At 52.5% G+C, this 18,506-nt stretch overlaps 1 protein-coding gene across 1 annotated transcript; it reads left to right on the top strand.

The window, feature by feature from the left end:
• Nucleotides 1–5,260: 5,260 nt before the first annotated feature.
• Rrp1 (ribosomal RNA processing 1) lies at nucleotides 5,261–17,840 on the top strand. Its single transcript, XM_031347839.1, has 13 exons — nucleotides 5,261–5,483; nucleotides 6,839–6,921; nucleotides 7,202–7,259; nucleotides 9,313–9,398; nucleotides 10,231–10,292; nucleotides 12,439–12,568; nucleotides 12,659–12,723; nucleotides 12,841–13,220; nucleotides 14,562–14,638; nucleotides 15,411–15,508; nucleotides 15,741–15,760; nucleotides 16,287–16,403; nucleotides 17,256–17,840. Exons 1-13 carry the CDS (start codon nucleotides 5,351–5,353, stop codon nucleotides 17,444–17,446), a joined length of 1,500 nt encoding a protein of 499 aa, XP_031203699.1. The 5' UTR covers nucleotides 5,261–5,350; the 3' UTR covers nucleotides 17,447–17,840.
• Nucleotides 17,841–18,506: the final 666 nt, after the last annotated feature.

The raw sequence follows: 18,506 nt of genomic DNA, 5'->3' as shown, positions 1-18,506 counted from the left end.
GGCCTCGAACTCAGAAATCTGCCTGCCTCTGCCTTCCAAGTGCTGGGATTAAAGGCCTGTGCCACCACCGCCCGGCCTAGTGAGAAGTTTTATGTGGCTGCGGCTATGAACTAAGAGATAGGTAGGCAGAAGTTTTTTGTTTGTTTATTTTTTGAGACAGGGTTTCTCTGTGTAGCTTTGGCTGTCCTGGAACTCATTCTATAGACCAGGCTGGCCTCGAACTCAGAAATCTGCCTGCCTCTGCCCCCCAAGTGCTGGGATTAAAGGCATGCGCCACTACTGCCCAGCTTTTTTTTTTGTAATTTATCAATTTATTTATTATATGTAAGTACACTGTAGCTGTCTTCAGACACAACAGAAGAGGGCATCCGATCTCATTACAGATGGTTGTGAGCCACCATGTGGTTGCTGGGATTTGAACTCAGGACCTCCGAAGAGCAGTCGGTGTGCTCTTAACCACTGAGCCATCTCTCCAGACCCAGAAGTTCTTTTTTGAATCTTAGAAACATGGAAGGAAGCAGGAGAGGAGATGTGGGCCAAGGAGGGGAAGTGTTCTTAGCTACAGCTGCTGACTCAGCTCCTGACAGACTTGGGCAGAGCAGAGCAGCCTGTGCCTTCCGGATTTCCCCAGCAAACAGACAGTTCTTTGTTGATATGGCCTGTGGTTGCCCACACTTTCCTGCTAGGAGGTGGACACCTGTTAAAACAGACAGGCCAGCCCCAGAGAAAACAAATAAGGCTGTTTATCCAGGGCTCACCCCGTGTGAGGGAGTCAGTGTGTCATCATGTGGGTTAGACACAGAGAGGCAGGAGAGGAGAAGGCCTCATGACTAGAACTGGCCTTAGAAGGCTGGATTCCTTACCTATTTCTATTTAAAGGAATTTAAAGATATTTATTTATTTAATGTATATATGAGTACACTGTCACTGTCTTCAGATGCAGAAGAAGAGGGCATTAAATCCAGTTACAGATGGTTGTGAGCCACCACTGGTTGCTGGGAATTGAACTCATGACCTTTAGAAAAGTAAACACAGTACTCTGAGCCGCTGAGCCATCTCTCCAGCCCCTTCCTTGCCTATTTTTTGCTAGAAAGAAAACTTTTACCAGTGAGCCATACCCCAGGCTCTTTCATTCATTTTTCATTCTGACACAGGATCTAAGTTGCCCAGGCTGGCCTTGAACTCATTCACTCACGTGAATAAAGCAAAAGCGAACTTAGTTATCCATACTTTTAGATTCTCCAGCCTTGGCTTTCGGAGTAGCTGGGATGACAGGCCTTTACTACCAAGTCCGCCCAAAAGATGACTTAAAGATATCACAAGCAGGCTCTTGGCCCCCGCCTGTTCTACGAAACTCAGGACAGACAAGCCCATACATATACCACCCTTTGCTCAATTCTGCAAGAATTGGGTCAGCATGAGGTCACCGGGAGAAGACACTAGGACGTGGAAAATCACACTCCTTTCTGTGGCTGACTAATAGCTCCTGCAGCTATCTCCAAACTAAATCCAAGGCTGTGTTCCCAAGGCTGTTTGATACACAAATAGAAAAGACACTCCCGGCTCCCCCTCCCGCACTTTGGAAACCAGCAAGGACGCAGGGACTGGTCATCTTAACACTTAGATGGCCGAAACAAGATCAGGAATTCTGGGCTATTCTAGGCTATCTAAAAAAACAATAATGAGCCAGGCGTGGTGGCACATACCTTTACATTCAGTAATTGGGAGGCAGAGGCAGGTGGATCTCTTTGAGTTCGAGGCCAGCCCTGTCTACAGAGTGAGTTTGAGGACAGACAATGCTATACAGAGAAATCCTGTCTCGCAAAACCAAAATAAATAAATAATACTACAAAAATAATAACAAATAACGAATCCCTGCCTTGGGACCGTACGGTGTCTATGACATTGGGAAATAGATTTATGACCCAAATTCTTACAGATTAGACTGGCTAGCTTGAATCCTAGCAATCCATCTACCTCCACCTCCCTGTTGTTGGGGCTCTAAGTAACCTGCCATTGTGTCCAATTCTTTAATGGCACCGGGGATCCAATTGAGGTCCTCAAGCTGCAAGCGCGTCAGCAACTGAGCCACCACTCTAGCTGTCTAAAGTCTACTCTGAGGTCTATTTTTTTGTTTGCTTTGTTTTGTTTTTTTTCGAGACAGGGTTTCTCTGTGTAGCCCTGGCTGTCCTGGAACTCACTCTGTAGACCAGGCTGGCCTCGAACTCAGAAATCTGCCTGCCTCTGCCTCCCAAGTGCTGGGATTAAAGGCGCGCGCCACCACTGTCAGGCCTGAGGTCTGTTTTGATGAACTTTTCTGTCAGAGATTCATGTTATGTCCTACTAAGATTCATCTCTAGGCTTGGTCTCTAGCCCTGTTTTTTCACAGTTGTGATGAGTCAGCTCTGGCACATGTGTTTGTCATTTTATTGTTGGCTCTGTTGCCAGTGAAACATGCCCAGGCATCCTTTAGGTAGGGACCTCCTTTTGCTTACAGAGAATAGGCCTTGTGGTGGCACACACCTTTCTCCCTAGCCCTCTGGAGGCAGAGAGAGGAAAGTGGATCTCCAGGCCAGGAGGGCCTAGGTAATGAAACAGGGGAAAGGGTAGGGTGGGGTGGGGAGCAGAGAGAGAACTTGGGGGGGTACAGGAAGAGAGAGGGAGAGAGACAGCTTCAATGGACAGTATGAGGGGGCCCGACAGAGAGAATGGAGAGAGAGATAACACCATCAGAGAAATCTCTTACAACTTCCCCAGCAAGTGAGGAAACCGGCCATCACTCTGAGCCAGCTCTGGGGTCCACAGGAGGAGAGTTGTTTGTTGAGAGTGGCAGAGGTAAGGAAGGACACTAATCTACAAGTCCCCACTGCCTCCACAGAAAGTAAAGAGTTGGGCTGTCGAGATGGCTCAGCGGGGAAGAGCACTGACTGCTCTTCCACAGTGTACTTACATAGAATACATAGAGCAAAACAAAAACAACAACAACAAAAGATTTATTTATTGTTACATGTAAGTATACTGTAGCTGTTCTCAGACACACCAGAAGAGGGTGTCGGATCCCATTACGGATGGTTGTGAGCCACCAGGTGGGTGCTGGGATTTGAACTCAGGACCTTTGGAAGAATAGTCAGTGCTCTCAACCACTGAGCTATCTCTCCAACTCCCCCCCCCCCCCCCCCCCCCCGCACTTTTTTTTTTCAAGACAGGGTTTCTCTGTGTAGCCCTGGCTGTCCTGGAACTCACTCTGTAGACCAGGCTGGCCTTGAACTCAGAAATCTGCCTGACTCTGCCTCCCAAATGCTGGGATTTAAGGTGTGCTCTACCACTGCCTGGCTCCAAGGCAACTCTCATAAGGACAACATTTAATTGAGGCTGGCTTACAGGTTCAGAGAGATTCAGTCCATTATCATCAAGGCAGAAGCATGGCAGCATCCAGGCAGGCACTGGTGTCACCTGTTGGACTTAGGACACACAGGTGATGCTTCATGCTGTGTGGGACTGTAGCTGAGAGTTCTATAGCCACAAGTCACATGTTTGTATGTGGCAATATCCTCTCACCAGCAATATCCGGTCACCATAATCGTGGTCATGAATTTTTTTTGTTATTATTTAGTAAATTCTGACGCTATGGGAAGAAGAGACTTGTCTATGTTCCTGTCATAGTGCTTAGATATGCCCTTTCCTGCTCCAGTTGCTCATTCTTCTTCAGACAGATTTTGAACCACCAGCCCTCCATCTTTTCCCGCATCTAGCTCTTCAAATACAGCCACCTTCCTTGCCTGACACTTTGATCCTGGGCTTAGCTGGCCTATGGTGTGGCAACAAACTCGGAATGTTATGGGTAACACTAAGTCCAGAGCTGGTGAAATGGCTCAACGGGTAGGAGCACCAGCTACTCTTCCGAAGGTCCTAAGTTCAAATCCCAGCAGCCACATGGTGGCTCACAACCATCTGTAATGAGATCTGACGTCCTCTTCTGGTGTGTCTGAAGACAACTTCAGTGTACTTATTTATAATAATAAATTAATCTAAAGAAAAAAATGCTTGGCCGGGCGGTGGTGGCGCCTTTAATCCCAGCGCTTGGGAGGCAGAGGCAGGTGGATTTCGGAGTTCGAGGCCAGCCTGGTCTACAGAGTGAGTTCCAGGACAGCCAGGGCTACACAGAGAAACCCTGTCTTAAAAAACCAAAACAAACAAACAAACAAGCAAAAACACTAAGTCCAAATGTCCATTGGTGTTGGGAATTTACCCAGGAACTCATCAGACTTGTGGTCTTGGAAAAATACCATGATCACGCCAATGAAATCTGTAATTGTTTTGTATTCTAATCTGACATTTCAGAACTTACGCTATATGAAAAAAAATTTCCCAATCGTGTCCCAAATGATTGTCACCATGCCTTTCTTGAACCAGGCCACACTCAAGTCTTGCACACTCACTCTGCTTTCTCTAATGTGTGTATTTGCCTGCCTACCTTCAGGATAGGTGGCCTGCACCTTGCTGCTTGTCCCATCACCTGGATCATGACAGCCTTCCTGCTTTTCTTTCTCCAGGAAAGTGGATGGGTTTCTGTTGTTGTTGTTTTGTTTTGCTGAGATTAAAGGCGTGCGCCACCACCGCCCAGCGAAAGTGGATGTTTTAACAATAGGCTTGGTGGGGTGGATTTCCCTGGGGACTAGGGTATCAGGGATCAGGTAAAGTGTTTCGGGTTAAACTTGTAGTTCTCAACATTGCAGGTTTCACACACACCCCAATTCCCTCCCACCCCGCCCCCCTCCCCCCATGACTCAGAATGCTGAGCCAAGGGCAGCTCAGCTCCACGCGGCCCTGCTGAGTGTTGCAGTTGAGGACAAGCTGGGCCGCATCACGATCTTCTTGTAATGCAGCCACTCCTGCTGCAGTAAAGAGGAGGGAGAACCCAAGACAAACGCTTTCACCTTCCCAAGAATCAGAGATGAGCCTGGCAGGGGATGGCGCACGCCTTTAATCCCAACACTTGGGAGGCAGAGACCGGCAGATTTCTGAGTTGGAGGCCAGCTTGATCTACAGAGTGAGCTCCAGGACAGCCAAGGCTACACAGAGAAACCCTGTGTCGGAAAAACCAAAAAAAAAAAAAAAAGAATCAGAGATGCCCCAGCCTTACACCAGGCCACCGTCCTCCCTGCGGCATGCAGTGGCGCCTCTCGGCCACTGAGAGGCGGTAGCGCACGCCGGCGGCGCCGCCCAGGACGTTTGACGTTTGGCTGCGCCGCGTCGCCTCAGTGTGACGTTACAGTGGTGACGCGCGCGTGCCGTCACTCGGGCGTCCCAGCGGAAAGGCCGAGTGCGTGTTCTCCGGGTCCTCCTCACCATGGTTCCCGGAGTGCCGCTCCCGCCGGAGATCCAGCTGGCGCAGCGCCTGGCCGGCAATGAACAGGTGACGCGGGACCGCGCGTTGCGGAAGCTGCGGAAGTACATCGAGGCCAGGTCGCAGCGGGCGACAGGTACGTAGGCGGGCGGCGGGGTGGGGGTGGGGATGGGAGTGGGGGTGGGGACGGGCGGGCGAGCTCCGCCGCGTGGGCCCCGCAAGACCCGGCCTTCGTCTGCGCTTCTCCGGGCTTAGGCTCGCCCGATCCTCCTTCTGTAGCTTGCCCGTGCTCTGCCGCCGGCCTTTCCCAGCGTCCTGTGTCCTTAAGGGTGTGTCCTCGACACCCCGGGACCTGCCTTTTGCTGAACGGTTTCTATGCTTCCGGCCCCGTCAGTAGCCTCTGGGTCTCATGGCTAGCCCTCCACGGATGCAAATTATAGATTCCCTGAGCAGTGCGCTGTAGCCAAGGCCACGGATGTCTATGCTTTAGGAAGAAGCGTCGTTTTCCACGCCCTAGTCAGAGAACCCCAGCTTGGGGGAGGGGCCCCGCTAGATGGTGGTGATGTCTTTTGCTAGCCTGAATGAATAACGTTCACTGTTTAATCTCTGGAATGTAATAGAATAGCTACAGCTCTTTGGTCTAACACTGGCTTAATTAAATCACTGCGCCATCACCCGGTTCCGAAAGTGTTAAGGTTCTGAATTTTAACCCCGTGGAACTGGTGCTACTGAAGGGTGCTCCTTCAGTCACGGGTATGGCAGTTCCGATGGAGAATGTTTTGAGGGAGGGACTGGCTGTCCAATCATATTTATTTATTTATTTATTTATTTATTTATTTATTTATTTATTTATCCGAGACAGGGTTTCTCAGAGTAGCCCTGGGCGTCCTGGAACTCACTCTGTAGACCAGGCTGGCCTCAAACTCAGAAATCCACCTGCCTCTGCCTCCCAAGTGCTGGGATTAAAGGCGTGCGCCACCACTGCCCGGCTCTTCTTCTTTTTTTTTTTTAAAGATTAATTTATTTTATTATAAGTAAATACACTGTATCTGTGTTTAGACATACCAGGGCATTAGATCTCATTACAGATGGTTGTGAGCCACCATGTGGTTGCTGGGATTTGAACTCCAGACCTCTGGAAGAACAGTCAGTGTGCTCTTCACCACTGAGCCATTTCTCCAGACCTCCTTTTTTTTTTTTTTTTTTTAAGTTATGTATTTATTTATTTATTTATTATATTACATATATAATCCACTGTAGCTGTCTTCAGACACCCAAGAAGAGGACATCAGATCTCATTACAGATGGTTGTAAGCCACCATGTGATTGCTGGCATTTGTACTCAGGATATCTGGAAGAGCAGTCAGTGCTCTTAACCGCCGAGAGTCATCTCTCCAGCCCCTAATCCTATTATTCTTAAGAGTAAATCAGGCAGTCCTGGCTTGGAAAGGTAGGTCCCGGGGTTCACCGAGTCTTGCTCTTGTCATGCAGGTACTTTTACTCAAGAGGAACTGTTAAAAGTATGGAAAGGACTGTTCTACTGCATGTGGATGCAGGACAAGCCCCTCCAGCAGGTGGGTGCCTGGGAAGGTAGCTGAAGAAGGAGTTGGTGGGGGACTAAGGGGCATGTGTTTAATCCCCCCACACACACATACACCCCTTAACGTAGCCAGCACTGATTCCCACTGTTCATAAAGAAAGTCTGATGTTTCCTACATAGTAGGCTTTTTGCAAGCGAGGAGCCGAGGCCAACTGGCGGCTGGTCCTTTGAAGTGAGAGGGCATTGGTAGTGTTTGCCATCCTCTGAGCCCAGTGCTTCGGGGTCTGAGGTTGTGCTTCCTGTCTCTCTCACAGGAAGAATTAGGAAGGACCATTGCTCAGCTTGTCCATGCTTTTTACACGATGGAGGCACGTGAGTACCACGAGGGAGCCGGGTCCGTCCCTGTCGTCCACACCAGAGTCGCTGAGATCCAGAGGGACTGATGCAGCAGCGGCTTCTCAAACCTCAAGCAGGCTGTGGGGAGGCGGCTGTGGGGAGGCTTGTGGCGTGGAACACGGCTCAATGCCCAGCCAGCCTGGCTCAGTTTGCCAAACAGATGTGGCTAAAGAGTGAAAGGCAGTGGTCTAGTATATGACAGCCGGTGTCATGATCCTATGGTGTTTAGCTGATGGCCATGACACCTTTCTCTTAAGTACAGTGGTTCTTTTTTTGGGGGGGGGGTTTCGAGACAGGGTTTCTCTGTGTAGCCTTGGCTGTCCTGGAACTCACTCTGTAGACTAGGCTGACCTCGAACTCAGAAATCCCCCTGCCTCTGCCTCCCAAGTGCTGTGATTAAAGGCGTGTGCCACCTCCGCCTGGCAGTACAGTGGTTCTTAACCCTTCTCATGCTGCTGCTACCCTCTAAAACAGTTCCTCATGTCAGGATGGCCCCCAACCATAAAGTTATTTTCATTGCTACTTTGTAACTAATTTTGCTACTGTTATGAATTGGAATGCAAATATCTCTTTTCCAGTGGTTTTAGGTGACCCATGTGAAAGACTCATTTCAGTTTCAAAGAGGGTGGGAGACTCTTAGATACAGAATTGCCGTCATCTTTGTGTGTTTTCTTTATTTTATTTTATTTTACTTTTTTGGTTTTTCGAGACAGGGTTTCTCTGTGTAGCCCTGGCTGTCCTGGAACTCACTCTGTAGACCAGGCTGGCCTCAAACTCCGAAATCCACCTGCCTCTGCCTCCGCCTCCCAAGTGCTGGGATTAAAGGCATGTGCCACCACTGCCCGGCTTTTTTTTTTTTTTTCCATTTTTTCTTTTTTTATTCTTTGTTTTCTAGCTCTTTTGTTTGGCATCCCTATCCCTCACCCTGCCCACCTGATGGAATGGCTTAGGCAGCCTTTCCATATCCTGAGGTCTAGACCCTGCCTCCTGCCAGCCTAGCCCTGGGGCATAGCCTGTCTGAGGCCTCTCTGTGCTGCTCTGAGGGCAGTCCTGACTGGGAAGTAAGGTGCTCATGCCTGCTCCCGCCCCCAGCAAGTTGGACTTTAGCTATATTAAACTGAAGTTGGCAAGTCAAGAGATACATGCACACATATCCCCTTCTACCCTTCTTCAGAGACAGGTTCTTACTGTGTCGCTCAGGCTGGCCTCCAACTTTGGATCTTCCTCCTTCGACTTCCTGGGCACTAGCGTCTCGGATGTGTATGGCGGCATCAGGATTTCTCTTTAACTGTGTGTAAGAGAGAGAGTGGATCTGAGTCCCCCGCTCTCTAGGGAGTTGCTTTGGTGAGTCAAAGCTGAAGTGGGCACTTGCTCATCTGGTGAGCAGGCCACCGTGACTGAGCCATCCAAACAGCCCTTTGCTGGTGTGGAATTGTGTAGAGAAGAGGGGTTGCCCTTCCTTGTGTCCCAGTGCTAAGGTTTCCCAGAGCTGGTTCCTCCTGCCTGACGGATGGCGCCTTCTCTGGTTGCTTCTGAGTAGGTGGGTCCACCTCAAGGCCTGCTTTAGTACCCTGAGCACAGCCCTTTTGAAGTACCAGGGGTTTTTAGAGCATCTCTATAAGATTTTGGGGGAGCACAGTTGGGACTCTGCATCCTATATCGGACTCAGCTGTTCCTAAGCGCCAGGCATCTGCCTACGGTTCTGCATCGGGGACTCCTTGCTCAAGGTCTAGCTTGGGTATCAGGAGGGCCTGCGTCCAAGCCAAGGCAGGACAAAGAGACTTAGGGAGGATATGTCCCCAGTAGGCACTCCTTCTTCTTTGTGCATTTGTTCAGAGAACAGGGTCAGCTTGATTTGAGCATGGTTTGCGTCCCTCCCTCCCCCACTCCCCCACTGTGGAGCCTGGAAACCCTCAGCTCTGAGCCCTGTGAATGAATGAAGGAGTTCTGTGGGTCTGTGCAGTGCCTCCCTCCCGCTCCTCATGGCTCTGCTGTTGATGTGTGTGTCCGCTCTCTCTCTCTCTCCTAGAGCGCCAGTTCCTGAGGGCCTTCTGGCAGACCATGAACCGGGAGTGGGTGGGCATTGACAGACTGCGCCTGGATAAGTTCTACATGGTGAGACAGTGTGGCACCAAGCAGGTGACCCACGAGCCCTGGGGTGAGGGGGGTCAGCAAGGGCTGGTTTGCAATGTACTTGGAGGCAGTGCTGCTGTAGCTTGGAGTGTCCCCGTCTTAAGGGCCAGTAAGAGTTCAGAGCCAGGAGTTTTGCCTCAGCCCTCCTGGAGGAGGTAAAGCCATTCTGACCCCCCAGTGAGCCCTGGGCCTCACACATGGCAGAAAGGGGGACTTAGTCCCCTTAAAGTGTTTTTTTTTTTTCTTTTTCTTTTTCTTTTCTTTTTTTTTTTTTTTTTTTTTTTTTTTTTTTTTTTTTTGGTTTTCCGAGACAGGGTTTCTCTGTGTAGCCCTGGCTGTCCTGGAACTCACTCTGTAGACCAGGCTGGCCTCGAACTCAGAAATCCGCCTGCCTCTGCCTCCCAAGCGCCGGGATTAAAGGCGTGTGCCACCACTGTCCTGCTAAAGTGTATTTTTTAGTAGGGGAAGTGAGGCCCAGCTTTAGCCTTGGCTTTGTGGTAACTCCACCTCCTGCAGGAAGAGCCCAGTGCATGCCCTGACCGTTCTGATCAGCTCTAGTTTGTACTTAGCCCTCGCTCAGGTGAGCCTGGCTTCCTTCCTGTTGCTCATGAAGCCAAGTGCAGAGCTTGAGCTCCAGGCCTCAGGGTCCTGAGGGCCCAGTGCCATGTCCCATCATCCCTCCTGTCTGCAGCACTCTGCCCAGTCATGCCCCTTGGGACGGACAGAGACCTTCCCTTCAAGAGGCTTCTGGGACACCGCGAAGCCTGGCTGGTTGACTGTCCTCCTACTAATGTGCGTTTGTTTTGTGTCCTAGCTCATGAGGATGGTCCTAAATGAGTCGCTGAAGACTGTGAAAATCAGAGGATGGGACGAGAGGTGGGTCCACCCTGAGAGTGAGAGCCTCAGCCCTGCGTCTTCTGGCTCATCCCAGGAATCCCGAGGTCCTCTTGTGGTGCCTTGTTGTAGGCATAACTTGGTACCACAAGTGGTGCTGAATTAAGATAATTGTATGAAGCGAAAAGGTTCGGATGGTGCCATTTCTCTAACCGTGCTATCCCAGTCATTTCTATAGACAGGCAGAATCGTGTATGGCTGTCGTAGCGTGTCCCAGCAAAGGCCTCCATTTTTAACAGGCGTAGGGTGTGGGCAGCTGCGCTGCTGGCGGCCATTGTTTATTCAGGCCTCTTGCTTTTGACCACGGTGCTTAGTGTGCTGGCCTGTGTCCTCCGAGCATTGGTTGGCTGTGTTCCTGGCCTCTCCGACCTTGACTTCTGTGGCCAGAGCTTCCACTCCCCCACCCCCCTGGCGTTCTGCTTCTACTCCTCTCCTGGCCTCTGGGACACCCAGATAGAGAGCTCACCCCTAGGTGCTACCTACTCACCCGTCCAAGCTGGGGCAGCAGGTTCCAAGCCTTGTGATAGCCGGGGTCCTACATCACAAAGTGGGTTTCTAAATGTTTTCATGTAACATTTTTTCAAGTAATAAATATTTCAACTTTTTTTCTAACTTTTAAGTACAACAACCCCCCACCCCCCCCTTCTCTCTCCATAGCTCTGGTTGGCCTGTAACTCACTATGTCGACCAGGCTGGCCTTGAGCTCACAGAGATCTGCTTCTGCCTCCTGAGTGCTGGGCTTAAAGGTGTGTACCACCATGCCCGTTGCCCCGAGGATTAAGGTTAAATAAAGGAGTAAGGAGTAAGTAGTTGATTTGAAAGTTCCGCAGAGCAGTGCAGGTGTGTCTACATAGTGTGTCTACATGGCACCACACAGGGTTTTTTTTTTTCTTTTGCCTGAGTGATGGAGAAAGAGGAAAAAGGCCTAGATGAAAACTTTACATGCGGTTGCAAGTTGTCAGCAGTGCTGACAGGGAGCTGGCCTTGGGGCACCATGCAAGATCAGACAACCACTGTAAAAGCTAGACACACACACACACACACACACACACACACACACACACACACCCTACCCTACCCCACACCACCCCTGCCTCCACTCAGAGAATGAGCGCATGCAGGGCTGTGATGGTCTGAGCGTTCAGGGCTCCGCTGCAGGTTGCTAGTGACTTACACAGAATTTAAGGTGGCATCTTTAATTTAGTCAATGTTCTTTGATTTACTGTTGCAACTTCCTCATGCTAACAGTGCTGAAGGGCCCTCGTTCCGCTGTGGCCTTGGCGATGCCCTGTGCGGTGTGTTTGTCTGATGTGGCACAGCCTGGCTCAGGTGTTCCTGGTATTTGCCACATTGGGTAGTGTCATCTGGCGCTTACCTAACTCTGGTCTCTCGCTGGGTTTTATGCCTCATCTTGCCGCTGGCTTCTTTCCCCCTGAGCCTGGTAAAGTATCACTCTTCCTTTCTGGGGCTGGTGACTGTTTGCTGGGGCTGTCCACGGGGTTCCTTAGGCATCACGTGCCACGGGTCCAGGTGGAGGAGACCACACTGTCATCCAGTTAGGAGACTCACGTGCACCGTGTGCGGAGGACTGCCTGGCCTCTGGTACAAGGTCCAGGGCTCTGAGACAGTGGAACCTGTGTGCCGGGAGGGGGACAGCTGCATAGCTTCCTTGTGCTGCCAACCGACCGGCTTATGGCAGGGCCTGTGGAGCCAGTCAGGGACCTGTGGCCTCAGCCCTCATTGGTGTACCTTCCTCTTTGCCTCTGCTCTGTCCTGACCTGATGCCTTTTCCAAGTAGTGAGGATTGGCCAGCAGAGCGTCTCAGTGGCCATCTTTCCACTTGTGTCTTAGAGATACAAAAGGCCTGTGTATATTCTGGTATATTCCGTGGTATATTTGCGGCTAAGAGCCAGAGACTCCTGTCACATGTCACACAGACCTGGGCCAGGAGGACTCCCTTGCGCTGCTAAGACCCAGAGCCACCTGGGTCTTTGCTAATGGGTGTGAAAGGTCAGGTGTGTTCTGGATGACAGTGCCTTCCTGCACATGCGTGTTCCTGCCAGAGCCCCTGTGGAGGGCACTGGGCACCGCATGGCTGCCACACCGGTCTTTTCTTCTCTCTCTTCAGGCAGATCGACCAGCTGCTGGAGCTGTTGACCTCCGAGATACTGGACCCTGACAGCCAGGCCCCCAGCGGGGTGAAGAGCCACTTCCTAGAGATCTTTCTGGAGGAGCTGACCAAAGTGGGCGCTGCAGAGGTGAGGCGGGCTCGGGTGAGGGCTGCGGCGCGTGGTGTGTGTGTCCAGCATTGACCACATCTCCCATCTCTTGGTTCCTCCCCGCCTCAGCTCACCGCAGACCAGAATCTGCAGTTCATCGACCCCTTCTGCCAGATCGCGGCCCGCACTAAGGAGTAAGTGATGGGCAGCCCCCCCCTTCCCCTCAGGCCGCAGTAGCCATTGACCCTCCAGGCTGTGAGGGGAGTGTGGTGTCTGATGAGCTCTCTGGCTGGCCTCTGCTTCATCCGCAGCTCCCTGGTTTTGCATAAGATCATTCAGAGCATCTTTGAGACGATTGTGGAACAAGCGCCCTTTGCCATCGAAGACCTAATGAATGAACTGGACACACAGAGTGGAGAGGTTGAAGCGTCAGATGGAGACGATGGTGACGCATCAGACGGTGATGACGGTGATGCAACAGACAGTGATGATGGTGATGCGGCAGACGGTGATGATGGTGATGCGGCAGACGGTGATGATGGTGATGCGGCAGACGGTGATGATGGTGATGTGGCAGATGGTGATGATGGTGATGCTGGTGATACGGCAGACGGTGACGATGATGACAGTGACGAGTCCTCAGAGGGTGAGCAGGATCTGCAAGACACACCGCCCAAGAAGCTGCCTGCAGGTGAGGGGCCCCGGCCTGTCCTCTCCTAGGCTCTTGCTGGATTGTTGCCATTGTCTCCTGGCTGTTCTCTCAAGAGCACCGTAGTGTAGTGCATGGCATGAAGTACGTTTGGTTTACACTCCTAAGTCTGTCTCAGCACTTGACACCCAGCTGGGTTCCTGGCGTGTTCCTGTCTAAGGCTCTTGTGCTCCCTGGGTCCCTGACCTCCCTGTTCACGGGGGAGCATGCTCCCTGGTTTTGCTTGTGTTTTTGTTGGTGCTGGGGATGGAACTCAGGCCGTTTGCACTAGGAACTGCTCTAACCTTGCGTCACACCCAAGCCCTTCCCTGTCCCTTCACCTGGATCCTCCACGTCCATCGGTCGCCTTTCTTCTGTGCTCCTTGGCCCTGCCCCGCCCCTGCCTGCCTGGTCAGTCTGCGTCTGACCACAGTGCAGCGAGGGACAAATGAATGCTCTGTATGGTCTACTTGTTAATGGCCGCTCACGGGCTTTGGTTTGGGGCCAGGCTTCCGGTAGCAGTGGGCCTAGCTTGGCTTTCTTTGTCTTGATGTGCTGTGGTCATGGAGTCTCAGAGAGGGGGTTCTCTGCACTGCTGGTGTCCTCTTTCAGCTTTGGTGCCAGCTCTGGCAGCCCCCTTCTTGTGAGTCAGTGGACATACTGCCTGGCATCCTGTGTGTCTTCCCTGTCCTTCTCTTAAACATTGCTTTCTTGGTAGCACAGGCCTCCTGAGAGTTTCTCAGGTGAGACCCATTGGTCCCTGCCTGTGGCTCATCAGCCACTCTCCACAGTAAGCCATTCGGCAGCCATTGTCCTTGCCAGAGTGTCCCACAGCACTGTTGTCCACAAGCCCTTCGCCTAAAGGTTATGCTAAGTGGGCTTTGGGGACACACACCTATAACCGCAGGACTTGGGAGGCTGAGGCCGGAGAATTGCCCACGTTCAGGGCTATCCTGGGCTATCAAGGGAGAACCAGGCCACTAGGGCTAACATAACAAGGCTCTGTCTCAACTATGCTCCACACCAAGTAGGCACTGCTGTCAGAGTTCTGAGCACACAACTCAGTGTTGCGAACTAAGCCAAGCCCAGCTCGAGTGGTCCCTGGTCTAACCCACTGCTAAGATATCTGAATCTGCCTTTGCTGCCCAAGGTGGCTACTGACCTACACCCCTCTCCTGGGATGCCTTTCCTCATCTGTACAGTCCCCAAGAGACCAGCTGCTTGTGCCTTCCCCAGCCTGTGTCAGTGCATGACCAGGAGGGTCCTCAGTGGCTTGGTGTTGGTATTGGGGCATCCCTGCACTAGGCGTGGTACCTTGAGTTCAGGCTCCCTATTTGTTTTTAGGCACCATGCATAGGGCTAACCCCGAGGCAGGCAAGGAGCAGGCGTGGGATGATGAGAACAACGGCCCCGTCCTCCAGGTAGGCGTCCATGTCTGGGCTATGAGGTTAGCCTTCACCTCCAGCCCCACTGCCAGGGGGATGGACAGCAACGGGGATGTGCAGACAGCCTTCGTGGAGGCTGGCTGTGGGGAAGGGTGGGTAATAGGCCGCTGGGCAACTCCTGGTCGCTGCTGGGGGAATGGATGCCAGGGCTGTGCTATTGGCCTGCACCCTCAGATCTGACCCTATTATTGGGGTGCTGGCCTTGAACAGGGTGGCACAGGCTTAGTGATCTGCATTTGGGCCATAGCTCTGAGTCAGCCCAGGAAACGGGTCAGGCGGATTGGAGAAGTCAGCAGATGTCAGTAAGGCGTCAGTACTGACAGCCCATCACATAAGTAGGTTTGGGTATTTTGGATTACATAGAACGTGTCGGCTATTTTCATTTGGTTTCTTCCTACCTTCTGCTGTGGCTAGTCGGGAGTTAAAGTTAGAAGGGCTTTAATCCCTGCACTCCAGAGGTGAGCTCCAGGCCAGCCACATAGTAAGACCCTGCCACGGAAGGCAAATGAGTTACATACAGCTGGAGAGCAGGCTGCCTTCTAAGTCTGACGTTTCCTTGGGGTAGGGGTGGTGCCTGCCGGGCTGCAGGCTTTGCCGGCAGATGCTGAGTGGGACGAGCCTGTTCCTGTGGCGGAGCAGAGAATGCCTGGGATGGCCAGGTGTCTCCTCAGCCCGGGAAGGTGGGATTTTGCATTCGGGCATGTGGACACCGACTGAGTCTTGTATTTCTCACATCTTTTTGAAACAGTTTGACTACGGGGCCGTTGCTAACAAGCTGTTCAAGCTCGCCAGTAGACAGAGCACTCCTTCTCGGAACAGGAAGCGCCTCTACAAAGTGATCCAAAAGTGAGTCAGAAGGCCTGGCCTGGCACCTGCTGCCCTCTCCACGGCAGTCAGCTATTCGCTTCCTACCCAGCCCCACCCGCTGCCTCTCCTGGGTGTTGTCCTGTAAGGTGGCCTGAGCGGGGTTGAGGGGGGGACTCAGAAGTTAGGAAGGCGCCTCATGGAGCTGGTCTCCCATGAGACTGCTCCGGCAGAGCCTCAACTGAGTGCTGATGTTGTCTGTCTTCTCTTTCAGGCTGCGGGTCCTGGCTGGAGGTGAGGATCTGGTGGCCACTGAGATGGTCCCCCCAATACACATGTACACGTGTGTGCATTTGCGCACATGTGAGATGTCTGCCGTGGTCTGTGTCTTGGTGGGGGAAGGGTTAGGCTCGAAGACTCCACTTCACTCATTATTCCTCTGTGCTTCCTGAGAGGTGCCTCATGCTGACCGTGAACTCGTGTCCAGTATTTCTAGATGAAGTCCACACGGGAGTGTTTGTGTCTTGTGCGTGTTTTTACCAGTGCCCAGGAACCCCCTGCAGGGCAGAGATTGCCACTGCGCATGTGCAGCCTCCCGCGCTCTGCGCACAAGCCTATACTGCCCAGCTAGATAGACAGTGGCTTGGCGCATGCGCCTCAGATTGCCTCCATCTTTCCCTGGTCCTGAGCTGTGTGGGCCGTGACAGGGATCTCAGCGTCTTGGTCACTGCTAACCATGTAGAGTCTGGTATGTGAGCAGGCCAGGCAGAATGGAGCTGAACCCATCCCTCAGCACCCTGACTGCCACTGTGGTTCTCAGGCTCTTTCCCTGAGGATGACGTTCCTGAAAAAGCCTACAAGAAGCTGCTGGAAGGGAGGCGGGAGCGGAAGAAGAAAAAGAAGTGCTCGCCCGGACAGCAGCCCCAGAATAAGGAAGGTAGGGCTGCGAGTGATCAACACATGGCCTGCCTCACCTCCCTTGTCGACCCCTGCTTTGTCCTGCCTTTGCTTAAGGCTTCCCTTCATGCACTAACGCCCACAGTGGACCTGGCTTGGGGACCGCCCTCAGCCCAGTGGTGCCTGGGCTCTGGCTAGACCACCTCTCTTTGACCCTCTTGCCGTCTTTGATCAGAGCCTCATCTGCCCCGCCTCCATAGTGACCCTGACTCTCCTCCCACATAATTCTTGGTTTCAGGTCCTCTAGCCCGAGCCTTCTTGCTGTGTATGTGTTAGCTTATAGCACTCTTGCTAAAGACTGTCGGGCCTGCTGTCCATGCCCAGTCTTTCCACATGTGCTAACCTAGCATCTGCCCTCCAAGGGTCACTGCATTCACCTGTCTCTGGCCCAGCTATCTCCACATGGAGGCCCATCCATGTGGGTCCCAGCTGGCCGGATCTTCTCACCAGCCTGCCCTTGGCCTGGCCCCAGCCTCAGCCCAGACACCTGTCTTTCAGCTCTGACACAGAAGGTTGAGTTAGGTTTGCTGGCCCTGGGGTCCAGCCCCAGGCCCTCTTGTCAGATCACCAGCTCTACCTCTTTCCCTGCACTGTCTTCACACCCTGCTCCATATCTGGGCCTTCATCCTGTCCTCTGGCTAGACTCTCTGAGCCCAGCCCTCCTAGGATCATCCTGGCACCCAGGATTACGCTCACATAACATGGGTGCCCCCGGTCAGCAGCCATGTGTGTAGTGCTGTCCCCAGTGTTGGCACTGTAGTTAAAGAGGCAGGTGACCGAGACACGCCATACCGTCCCAGCAGTTTGCTCACAGGCCTCACTTTGCCCACAGCGGGGAGCGAGGCAGAAACCTCAAGTGCAGACCCAGGCCCGGGGAGGAAGAGGAAGAGCAAGAAAACGGATGAGAAGGCTGGCCAAAGAGGGCCTCTTGGGAAGAGGAGGAGGCCCGGGGCTAGGGCAAAGGGGGCTGGGGTCCAGCCACCAAAGAGGGAGAGGAAACAGTTATCCCAGAGTGCGGAGTGAGGTGCATGGTGGGATGGGGCAGGATACCTGGGCATGCTCCTGCAGCCTCTGGATGCCTAGCTTCTGAGTGTCCAATAGGGGGGCAGCAGGAGGACGGAAGAGACTCTTGGTTTAGTCCCGGCTTAAGAATGATCCTGCCTCAGAGCCATGACCTGCATATCAGAAATTCACTCCAGACACCCAAAATGTCATTTGTACATATGCTATGGCCGTGCCTGATCCTAGCCAGAGAGGCCCAAAGATCTAGAGACTTGAGTTCAGCCTGGCTTGAAGAGTAAAACCCTGTCTCAGCTTCCCTCCCCTACAGTAAGAAAAAACAAAACCAAGTAACTGTGTGGTCACTGTCCCCTCCGCCCTGGGCTACCCACAAAATAAACTTCGGGTCCTTACAGCACATGGCTTTTTCTCCTCTTTTTTGGATATCGTGGGGTGGGGTGGGGTGGTAGTTATCATTTCCTGGGTGCCGTGTATATTTTCATCTACTTTTGTGTTTCTGCTCAGGCCCTGCTGCTACGGGCTTGTACCTCCCTGGGGGTCACCAGTGGGGCAGCCAGGGCAGCAGGAGGTCAGGTGGGGGGGTCATGGGAGGAAGGACAGTGCCAAAGCCACCTGTGTGCTTCTGGAGGTTGTGGTGGCTCAAACACATCCCAGAGTGCACCAGAGACAGCATTGGGCAGTGTGGCTCACCATCCTGAGGACAGTCACGGGGTGAGGTGACACTCTGGTTCTGAAGCCTATGGCTCAGCGGTACAGTTCCTGCTATTGAGTGAGGCCTGGGTTCCACGCCTGTGTCCTGGGGAAGGCCTGCAGCCAGTACCACCGTGTAAAGCACTTCTGTGTCTGCAGGCTCTTTAGTAACTGCTTGACTTCAGACATGAATCACCAAGTCCCCTGTCGTTGACTGTGGCTCCTTATTGATGGAGATCAGGCGGTGTCACGCACACCAGAGGACACCATCGTCTATGTGAAAGTGGTCGTCTTTAATCCTGTGTGAACAGCTTTGAGAACAGGCACCGGGCACACCATCACCCACTGTCTCATTTGTCAGTTATTAGAATAT

Source organism: Mastomys coucha, unplaced genomic scaffold (genome assembly GCF_008632895.1).
Source record: "Mastomys coucha isolate ucsf_1 unplaced genomic scaffold, UCSF_Mcou_1 pScaffold3, whole genome shotgun sequence".
In the NCBI taxonomy this organism is placed as follows: Eukaryota; Metazoa; Chordata; class Mammalia; order Rodentia; family Muridae; genus Mastomys; species Mastomys coucha.
Note: the sequence above shows the minus strand (reverse complement) of the source record. Positions and strands in the feature narration are given on the sequence as shown.

Coding starts and splice junctions, on each gene's coding strand:
- Rrp1 (XM_031347839.1), top strand. CDS start 5,351: ATGGTTCCCGGAGTGCCGCTCCCGCCGGAGATCCAGCTGGCGCAGCGC. Junction 10,293..12,438: donor ATCAGAGGATGGGACGAGAG/GTGGGTCCACCC, acceptor CTCTCTCTTCAG/GCAGATCGACCAGCTGCTGG. Junction 15,509..15,740: donor CTCTACAAAGTGATCCAAAA/GTGAGTCAGAAG, acceptor CTTCTCTTTCAG/GCTGCGGGTCCTGGCTGGAG.